Source organism: Myotis daubentonii, chromosome 2 (genome assembly GCF_963259705.1).
Source record: "Myotis daubentonii chromosome 2, mMyoDau2.1, whole genome shotgun sequence".
NCBI lineage: Eukaryota > Metazoa > Chordata > Mammalia > Chiroptera > Vespertilionidae > Myotis > Myotis daubentonii.
Window position 1 is genome coordinate 214,257,801 of NC_081841.1, and position 10,455 is coordinate 214,268,255.

Genomic DNA, 10,455 nt, shown 5'->3' on the forward strand with positions numbered 1-10,455 from the left:
AGAGAGAATGACACCTTGTTATTAATTCTGGCACGTGTCTAAAAATTAAGGACAAAGCCAATACAAAAACCTCAGGATCCAAGATAAATCAGTGAGATTGTAGCTGTCGAGCATGGAAAAGGAACCAGGATATTGTAGCCTTTCCTCGTCTCTGTTTGGTCTTACTTTTCTGGAAGAAGAATATCACTCCTGAGGTCACTTTTTAGGCATGAGTGGCAAAGAAGAATCATGTCTGAAAAAACACCAGAAGTGTGGCAGTTGCCACAAATCCATCACACTCTTGTTCTAATCCCTTACGATACCAGCACGTGGGGGTGCCGCCTTACTTCCATCCCAGTTCAGAGCAAAGGGTGCAGTGCCGGGTGGGAAAACACTCTGGGGTGCTCCTCTCCGGCCGCCTGCGGTTCTCAGCATCGGCGAGCTCCGTGCGGCCTGCAGAGAGCTGGGGGCCAGGCAACGGGGCGCTCACCGACTCCCACCATTTAACCCTCTTTCTCTCCTGCCTGTCTTTGAAGTCGAACCTGGGAGGGAAGGTCCGACTGATGATCACGGGGGCCGCGCCCGTGTCTGCCACGGTGCTGACGTTTCTGCGAGCCGCGCTTGGCTGTCAGGTGAGCGGCTCCACACGGCCCGTCGTCTCAGCCTTCGTCCCGCCCAGGGGTCTTCTTTCCACAGTCACTCGCGTTCTCCTGTGGGCGTCCTCCCTTTTTTTAATATATTTTTATTGATTTCTAAGAGGAAGGGAGAGGCAGAGAGATAGAAACGTCAATGATGAGAGAGAATCATTGATTGGCTGCCCCCTGCACGCCCCCTACTGGGGACTGAGCCCACAACCCAGGCATGTGCCCTGACCGGGAATTGAACCGTGACCTCCTGGTTCCTAGGTCGACGCTCAACCACTGAGCCACGCCTGCCAGGCTCTCTTATTTTTACATAGACCGTCCTCTTATTCCCAGGTTGCTTAGAGAAAGAAGTTGGTATGTTTGACCCCAGGCAGGGGACATGCGCTGGTGTCCACACTGTGTGGTGCTGTTTGAGGGTCAGGCAGGAGGGTGTGGGTGGGTGGTAAGGAGTAGCCACCTGTGCACCAGGCAGAGAACCTGTCTTCAGGGGGCGGGAGACAGCAGAGACCAGCTGACACAGAGGACATGGCGGTGGGGGGCGGGGGGCCGAGCTGGCGAAGCCGTGCCTTCCTGGGTGGCCCGTGTGCAGGGGACTGTCCTCCGTGTCAGGGTCCTCCCTCGCCTTCCGCAGGTCACAAAGTAGAAAATGAACATGGGCGGGGCTGGCTTTGGCGTGAGCGGGGGGACGTTTGGGCGTCATAAGAAAGCATGTTGTGGTATCGAATGAATTTACCAAACAGGAAATGCGAAGAGATTTCACCCCCGTGGGCTGTTACTCAGGGGTTAGGGGAACTTAATTTCTGTGCACTTCCGGCCACGGCTCCCCTTCTAATCACGTTTCCTCTCCTGTGACCCAGTTCTACGAAGGCTACGGACAGACCGAGTGCACGGCCGGCTGCTCCCTGACCATCCCTGGAGACTGGACCGCAGGTACGGTGACGGGCGGGGCAGGCCTTGTGGACACCTGCAGGTCGGAGTGGGGTCGAGTTCACCGTTCATTGGTGCTGCGTCTCAGCCCAGCAGAGCTCGCAGGAACTGACCGGGGGCTAGTGGCCGCCGGTAACTTCAGTTAACGTACCGTGTGTGCTGTGCTGGATGCTGAGACTGCAGAGAGAGACGCACAGGTCCTTGTTCCCAAAGCGACAACGTGGAGACACACAGAAATAGTGGGCTCAGCCCCTGCCCGGGATGCGGCTCTGTGTTGGGGCCTGAGACGTACATTGTGTGTATTTCGTCCCTGTGGGATACGTCCTGCTCGCTCTGAGAGGCAACGACCGGTCGTGGGTTAAAAGCATGTAAATGATGGGCAAGAACTGACCCCGCATCCTGCTTGGGGGCCAGGGTACCCACCCAGCCTGGCCACGCCCTCCCGTGTGCCCACCCGGTGAGCAGGCCAGGCTCTGGTCTGTGCGGGCGTTGCCACGGGAGCAGCGTGTACGGCAGGGGTCGAGCATCCGCATGGCCCAGGAGCATGGTCTGCCCGGTGGGCACCGAGTCTGTGACCCTGCTCCGCGGTGCTCAGTGTTTAACGCCTGGTTCCTTACCAGCCGAAGATGGAACAGGGACCTCTGTAAGCCGAGATGATGAACACGCGGGGAGGGTTATTGCAGTGCTTTTGCAACCTATCTAATTTCTGTCACTTCTGCGTGGGGGAAAGAACCCAACCCCACCGGCCTTTGGCAAGGCCGTTCCGTTACCTGTAAAGAGAAGCACCGTCCTGTCTTCACAAACTTCATCCTGAAACCTGGTCCTTCACACTCGGGAAATGAAGGCCGTGTTGTCCAGAACCGGGGGGTCGGGGGTGGGGGGTGTGAGAGAAGAGCCGCTACCGCTCTTCTCTCCGCGCAGAGAACCGGGACGGTAACAAGTTGTCGGGGCAGGTGGGCCGGGGCCATCGGACCAGGGGGGCCAGGGGAACGTGTGTGCAAAGCTCGCTTCCAGGTGCTCGTGGAACCCTGAAGAGCAGCATCCAAATTGTTCGCACTTTAAAAGGAGTTTAGAGCATCAAACCTGGGGCAGGTCCCTGGAGACATGAACCTTTCAAACGGCCTTTCTTTTAGGAGTAATTTGTCCGGGGAGACTGGCTGTAACGCAGCAAGCGAGTGCGTGCCAGCTGTTCTTGTGAGCAGGCCTACTGGTCATAAAGTGATTGGGCCGGAGGGTAGTCCAGCCCCAGGACTAACCGTTCTTTCACTGCACACACAGGCCACGTCGGTGCCCCCATGCCGTGCAATCTGATAAAGCTGGTCGATGTGGAAGAGATGAACTACCTGGCTGCCAAGGGCGAGGGCGAGGTGAGCGAGGGCCCTCGTCCTTCACCCTCCTTGCCGTTGCCTGTAAAGCCGGCTGACCAGTGCGGCGCCCCGCCCCGCTCGGGGTCACCAGGGCCTCTGCGCCACTGAGCGTGATTTCCCTGGTGATCCTGGGGTCAGACGAGCCTCTTTCTGAAAGTCCATTTATGTTTAGCTCCCGGGGGTGGGTGGGAGGGGCCGCCAATGCCTCCTTCGGCCAGACATGCTAGGGATGGGGGCCCAAGAGCTCGCAAAGGCTCCGGTGGCCTGAGCCCTGGCACAGCTCCCGTCTCATTGCCCTGGACACCTGCCTGTGAGTGCGCTGCCGCTAGGCTGGGGGGGTGGGGGGCTGATTACTTTAGAGGGATCTCGTTCCCTCGGGGTCTCCAGCAGCTTTGAGTGGAGCCCAGAGCAGCATCAGCCCTGCAACTGGACAGCAGCTGAGGCTCCTGAGACAGGGAAGTGGGGCCCTGGAGGCGCTGCCCAGCACCCTCAGGTCCTGGAATCCAGGGCTTCTTGCTAAAAGTCGGGACACGCGTGTGCACACACACACATGCACACACCACACATGCACACACACACACTCACACACTCACTCACTCACACTCACCCCGGTTCTCTCTGGAGAAGCCCCTGTGAATGCCACCGACAGGTCACCTTCCCAGGGATTGAGTGTGGCTGACACGCAGGCGGGCAGGTCTGAGGTGTGCGGCACCAAAGCCTGCCTCCTGTGCTGAAATGATGGCCGCAGCAAGTTAGCCCACAGCCTCACCTCAGAGGCACCAAACCCTATAAGGAATGTGTCCTCCTGTGGTGAGGACTCCTGGGACCTCCTCTCTGAACAGCTTCCCCACACACCTCCGCAGGCCGTCACCCGCACCTGCTCCCCTTACTCTGGGGTGTGTCCCTCCTGACCTCCATCTCCCCCTACCCCGTCCTCCCCCTCAGGTGTGTGTGAAAGGGCCAAATGTATTTCAAGGCTACCTGAAGGACCCGGCGAAAACAGCAGAAGCGCTGGACAAAGACGGCTGGCTGCACACAGGGGACATCGGGAAGTGGTTACCGGTACGGGTCGGACCCCCGCCACCCCGTTCCCTGCCCTGGAGGGAAGAGCACGCCCCGGTGCCGGAGCCGTGCCCCTGGCGCTCCCTTTCCCTTTGTCCTGGGGCGAGTGGGGGGGGCGGGCCTGTCCCTTAGCAAGCGGTGCAGGATTCTCACGGGAACTGAGCGGATGGTTTCATGTTGGTGGCTGCCATCAGTTCTGGTTGCCGCTTCCTGTGTGAAATGCAGAGAGCCTGTGGCTTTTTACGGGCAGTGCTGTGCCTGCCGCTGAGGCTGCAGGTGAACAGGTGTCCGTGGTGGGCTGCCAGGGACAAGGGCAGGATCTGAACACTGGGGGTTCTTGGGTTCGTCCTCTTGAAAATAGGACAGGCATTTCCCAGCTCAGACCGCCTCCTCTCTGCTTGGTCTCAGGGCCATTTACTGCAGAGGAACTCCAGACGCCGCTGAGGAGCGGGAGGCTTGGCCGACGCGGCCCCCAGAGATTTGGCCAGTTTTGCAGCTGCAGTAACAGCCACTGCTTTCCAAAGTCATTAACCGGTTTAACTGCAGACACTGAAATGGCTAATGTCATTTTTATGGTGTATTGTTTGATTCTTACAGATCCAAGGTGCTTAACACTATGACATTTGTATTGATTTGAAAAATGCCTCCCTAAGTAATTCAGATTTCAGATACCCACGCTCTTTAGGAATAAATTAAGTCCCTCTTCCCGGGTTCAAGAGGGATTAAGCATCGGTTCTCAGCCTGGCGCTGGCCCCTGTTGAAAGCGGAGGAGGACAGGGGTGGAGAGAGATCCTGGAAGTTCCCCGCAGTGGCCCCGGGTGGGGAGGGGTGACAGTCGGTGGGCACTGCTGGCATTGGGCTGGTCTGGCCAGAGACTCCAGGGTGCCACAGTGTGAGGTGGGCAGGTGACCAACGCTTCCCGCAGGGCCGGGAGCCCGGGGGCAGGGATAAACCCGTCGCATAGGAAGCATTGCTGAGCCTTGCTCTGTGCCAGCACTGTGGGAGGGGGAGGGGCGCCGGTTGTGTCCCTGGTTCGGGTAGGAGGCTGCACGGAGCTGGCCCCTCTGACAGCAGCCCCTTGAGCGCTGCCAGAGCTGGAGAGGGGCGAAGGGGGGTGCGCATGGGCTCGGCCGGGTCGCGCCTCTCACCCCGCTTGGCTCAGTGGCTTTGGGACAGTTCTTAGTCTCTCTGAGCCTCAGTTTCCCTCTCTGTAAAACGGGATGGTGACTGACCCTGCCGGGCGTGGTGAGGATGGAACGAGGGCGCCACAAAGTGCCCTGTGGAGGGTGTGCTCCCGGGGCGGCCAGCCTGGCCACTCACAGCCCTCCTCTCTGCTGGACAGAACGGGGCCCTGAAGATCATCGACAGGAAGAAGCACATATTTAAGCTGGCACAAGGAGAATACATAGCCCCCGAAAAGATCGAGAACATCTACCTGCGGAGCGAGCCTGTGGCGCAGGTGTTTGTCCACGGAGAGAGCCTGCAGGTGGGTGCCTTCCGAGCTGTGCGCTCTGACGCGGGCGTGGCGAGGCCTGTCTCCAGGCCCCAGTGCGATGGTGGGACAGCTCTCTGGCCTGACCCGCTGGGATGTTTCGGATGCATTGGTGGTCTTTGCTGTCGGGGTTCTTCCTCAGAAAGTTTCTTCTCTTTACTTTCCACATGGTTATCTCACCCAGAGGACCAGGGGAGGCGGATAAAAGCTACTAGGCTAGGGAGTGGGTAAAAATACACTCCCAGCTTAATTCGGAGGGAAATACTGACATGGATTATTCTAAAGTTTAGCGTTTTCAAACTTATTAAGCCCAACTTACGATATGCCTCCCACATCATCTGTGAACAAACGGTGGCTGTGAGCCAACATGCACTTACAGTTGAAAACCAAGGTCAGTATTGTAGCGAAACGTCTAAATGTTGGACAGATGGCGACAAGGGAGAGAAGGGGACCTAGTTTCCGGAAGGTTAATCATGTTATAAACTTGAGCTTTAGAAGAGTGTTTTCTCATAAAAGAAAGCGCCTGTTTTTCTTTGACCTGGAATCGTACCGTGCCTGTCACTTGTTATTTATTTATTTACCTGCTCTATGCCACCTTTTTGCCGACTTGACCCTGATTTATTTTTGAAAGGTACACCCAAAAGTAAATAAAAAGCAGGGTCTTGTTAGATCTTGATCGCCAGTGGTTCTCGGAGGACATGGTTGTGAAATTCCTGATGCCGTGGACTTAGGACCCGAGCTCTGCCCTGGCCAGGGCCGGGCTGGCAGGAGGGTCTGCAGAGGACCTGCAGCCTGTGCCAGTTCCCGGGGTCTGCGATGCTAGAACTTGTGGGTCAGGCCAGGTAGTAACCCCCCTGTCTGTGTTCAAGGCCTTTCTCGTCGCAATCGTGGTCCCCGACGTGGAGACGCTGGGCCGCTGGGCGGGAAAGCGAGGCCTGGCAGGGTCCTTCGAGGAGCTGTGCCGCAGCAAGGTAAGGGCGCTGGCCTCCAGCCGAGTGTGCAGTGCGCGCAGGGCCTCCCCCAGGCTGCAGGGCTTCCCCCCCACCCCCCACCCCTCCCAGGCTGCAGGCCAGCGCCTCATTCTCTTGTCTCTTCAGGACGTCAAGAAAGCCATCCTAGAGGACTTGGTGCGGCTGGGGAAGGAGTCTGGCCTGAAGCCATTTGAGCAGGTGAGACTCCCTGGAAAGTGCCTCCGTTCTTGTAGGTCACGGGGGGGGGGGGGGGGGGGGCGGTGAGATGACCTCAGGACGTGCATGAGGAGGGCCGTGGGGTGGTTGGCAGGGGGGACGGCGAGATTCTCTCCCTGGAGGTCAGGGGGCAGTCCCGGCCTCTGCCCTCAGACTGCCGCCCTTCCCTTGGCGAGAGGCTGGTTGGCACCACCAGGGCCTTGATCCCCTGGGGCCGACGTGCGTGGGACTGGGGTTCCACCTGCCCCTCCTCCTTGCTGATCTGCAGGTCAAGGGCCTCGCTCTCCACCCGGAACTGTTCTCTATCGAAAACGGCCTCCTGACCCCGACGATGAAGGCGAAAAGGCCAGAACTTCGGAATTATTTCAGGTCACAGATAGACGAACTGTATTCCACCATCAAGGTTTAAGGGAGGAGGAGCGCTCGGAGAAACCACGTAGCTCCGCCATCTCCTCCTCCCGGTGGCCTTCACGTTGGCGATTTGACTACAGAGCATAGGGGAGGGCGCCGTGTGTGACGTGTGCGTCGGGTTCTTGTCATAGGAACATTAGAGGAAGCGGGACGCTGCCCTGCGGTCGCCGGGCGTGGCAGACCCTGGCCCCGTGTGGTGACACACCATTTCCAAAACGAGCCTTAACAATTGTCAAGGGAGACTTTACATGTGCTAGGTTGTTCGAGATTCCCTGGGTCCGAAGGCGGATGTGGAACTTGTCCCCCTGTTTTCCTAACCAAGGGGCTCGGACTTGCTCTTTCTGAATGTCTGCTGCTTGCTGCAAACCCTGCAGCCGCCCGCTGCCCGGGAGAGTCTGTGCACTGGAAGGAACCTGTCCCTCGCGAACAGCCTCCGGCTGGGACTGTCAAGCGTGGACCAGAGATGATTTTATCCCTGTCACCCCCCCCCCCCACGCTCACGCCCCTCGGATGAAGGCTTCTGGAACACCTGCTCTTCCTCCCGACTCTGCTCCTGTTGGCGCAGACGGTTCCCAGCGAAGCCCAGGACAGACGGACTCCGGACAGTGTCCACACCGAGTCCCAGACGCGGCCGCTCCCGGCGCCCACGGAGCAGCGTGCTCGCGGCTCCTCTCCGGCCCGCCCGCCCTCTGTCCCCGGGGTTGTGAGAAAACCTGCCTTACAGTGAGGACAAGCATTTCAAGAAGGAAAGACTCACCTGGCAAGACCACGCTCAACTGTGACGCCTCAGCAACTGTCCACTCCATCCCCACTGCACATCCCTCTGTTTGTGACGGCCCACGGGTTTTTAACGTGGTTTTCGTATCAGAAGTTCACGGTGTGCTTCCCTCGCTTTTCCCCAGAGTAAACCCTCAGGCGAGGCGTGTCTCCGAGGCGATGAGGGAGTGGATAGGCGTGGGCACGAATGGGAATGGACGGCAATAAACTCGCTCTCCTGCCATCACGCTTCCTGGCTCCTGTGAAATGATTCGGCAAAAGCCAGATTCTCGGGGTGGAAGGCCGCACTGGCTTCCTGGGAGCCACGCCTCCCGGGACTCCTTTCAGTTAATTTGGGAAATTAGCAGCATTTCACTTCCCGCGGCCTCGGCCACGGGCACGGGAGCACGTGGTCATCGTGCACTTGAAGCGGTCGCTTCTGGGCGTGAGCACACGTGGCGCACAGCACGGGGGTGGCACTCACGTCCTCGTCGTGTGACGCTCCGTAGCCTCACCCGAGTGTATGTTCCTCTCTGCACAAGCGTCAGTAACTCGTCACATGGGGGTTTCGAATGTTTGCTTTAAGTGTTGGCTATTTCTATGTTTTATAAACCAAAACAGAATTTCCAAAAACAATGAAGGAAACCAAAATAAATATTTCTGCATTTCACGGGAGTGGAGCGTCTGTTTTCAGGTCGGGCGTGGCATTGGGGCAGCAGGCGTGGCCCTGGGCCCCTAGGGACACTGCCTCCCCCTCCGGCCCCCCTGCTCCCCGACCCCCTCCTTCCCGCCTCCTCTAATGCGTCCTGCACGGCTCCGGTTGCAGCCCTGCTGGGTGTGGAGAAGGAATCCACGGAGGGAATAAGAAGCCCAGTCTAAAAAAAAAAAAAAGACGCATAGTCTAGAAAACCCCCTTTCAGGAGATGCGCTGTAGTGGGTGGTTCGGTGCTGGGCGGAATTCTGCTGTTTCAGTCAATCCCGTCTGTTCTCTCCCTGGCTTAGAACTGGTCTCCTAGAGCAGCGGCCTTGCCTGTGCCCTGTCCTCTACCCTGTCCTTTTAAAGCTTTCCCTTTCTGTTGGTGTTAATCAACCCTTAATTTCTCTTTAAAATTGTTTTCTTTTTTCCTTTTTTATTGATTTCAGAGAGGAAGGGAGAGGGAGAGAGAGAAACACCAATGATGACAGAATCGTTGATCAGCTGCCTTCTGCACGCCCCCGACTGGGGATCGAGCCCACATCCTGGGCATGCGCCCTGACCTGGAATCAAGCCAGTGACCTCTTGGTTCATAGGTCGACGCTCAACCACTGAGCCACACCACCGGGCTGCCCTCACGTTCTTAGCCTGTTGTGTGTCAGCCGGTCTCCCCTCGACCCCGTCCATCTTGGGTTTGCTGTGATGTTTGGCCTCCTGTAACGCGCGAGCCCCGTGCACGTCTCTGCTGAGGCTCCGTGTCCCTCTGCCTGTTCCTTCAGTGCCGAGACCCTCACCTTGTCTGTTCTCACCCTCCTCGTCCCCTCTCTCTCTAGGACCTTTCCTTTTCCCTCTCAGCGCGGACACAGCACTTGGAATCGAGTCGGTGTTCATTAAACAAGTCTTGTTTGAACAAATACCTGAATTTTTTAAACAAAATCCCTCTTTGTAATGAAGCTGATACAAACACTAGTTTTTTTAAATTTTCTTAAAAAATATACAGTAAAATACACATAATATTTACCACCTTAATCACTTGAAGTGACATTAAGTGTGTCCACACTGTTGTGAGCCACCAGGGCATTCGTCCTCAGCACTCCCTTCTCCTTGCAGAACTGGAACCTCCATCCCTCCTCCCTCCTCCCTCCTAACTCCTCCCTCCTCCCTCCTAACTCCTCCCTCCTCCTAACTCCTCCTCCTCCCTCCTCCCTCCTCCCTCCTCCCTCCTCCCTCCTAACTCCTCCCTCCTCCCTCCTCAATCCCTCCTAACTCCTCCCTCCTCCCTCCTCCCTCCTCCCTCCTAACTCCTCCCTCCTCCCTCCTAACTCCTCCCTCCTCCCTCCTCAATCCTCCCTCCTAACTCCTCCCTCCTCCCTCCTCCCTCCTCCCTCCTAACTCCTCCCTCCTCCCTCCTAACTCCTCCCTCCTCCCTCCTCAATCCTCCCTCCTAACTCCTTCCTCCTCCTAACTCCTCCCTCCTCCCTCCTAACTCCTCCCTCCTCCCTCCTCAATCCTCCCGCCTAACTCCTCCCTCCTCCTAACTCCTCCCTCCTCCCTCCTCAATCCTCCCTCCTAACTCCTTCCTCCTCCTAACTCCTCCCTCCTCCCTCCTAACTCCTCCCTCCTCCCTCCTCAATCCTCCCGCCTAACTCCTCCCTCCTCCTAACTCCTCCCTCCTCCCTCCTCAATCCTCCCTCCTAACTCCTTCCTCCTCCTAACTCCTCCCTCCTCCCTCCTAACTCCTCCCTCCTCCCTCCTCAATCCTCCCGCCTAACTCCTCCCTCCTCCTAACTCCTCCCTCCTCCCTCCTCAATCCTCCCGCCTAACTCCTCCCTCCTCCTAACTCCTCCCTCCTCCCTCCTAACTCCTCCCTCCTCCCTCCTCAATCCTCCCTCCTAACTCCTTCCTCCTCCCTCCTCCCTCCTCCCTCCTAACTCCT

At 57.8% G+C, this 10,455-nt stretch overlaps 1 protein-coding gene across 4 annotated transcripts in view; it reads left to right on the forward strand.

Annotated features, from left to right (window-relative positions):
* The window catches only part of ACSL1 (acyl-CoA synthetase long chain family member 1), a 61,293-nt gene extending 52,798 nt beyond the window's left edge, over positions 1 to 8,495 (forward strand). For all 4 annotated transcript variants that reach the window (XM_059685687.1, XM_059685688.1, XM_059685689.1 and 1 more), the window contains 8 exons: positions 516 to 611; positions 1,481 to 1,553; positions 2,829 to 2,917; positions 3,863 to 3,979; positions 5,322 to 5,465; positions 6,341 to 6,442; positions 6,569 to 6,640; positions 6,927 to 8,495. In XM_059685687.1, coding sequence (XP_059541670.1) covers positions 516 to 611; positions 1,481 to 1,553; positions 2,829 to 2,917; positions 3,863 to 3,979; positions 5,322 to 5,465; positions 6,341 to 6,442; positions 6,569 to 6,640; positions 6,927 to 7,067 — 834 coding nt within the window. In that variant the 3' untranslated portion in view covers positions 7,068 to 8,495. The remainder of the gene's footprint in view (positions 1 to 515; positions 612 to 1,480; positions 1,554 to 2,828; positions 2,918 to 3,862; positions 3,980 to 5,321; positions 5,466 to 6,340; positions 6,443 to 6,568; positions 6,641 to 6,926) is intronic.
* Positions 8,496 to 10,455: the final 1,960 nt, after the last annotated feature.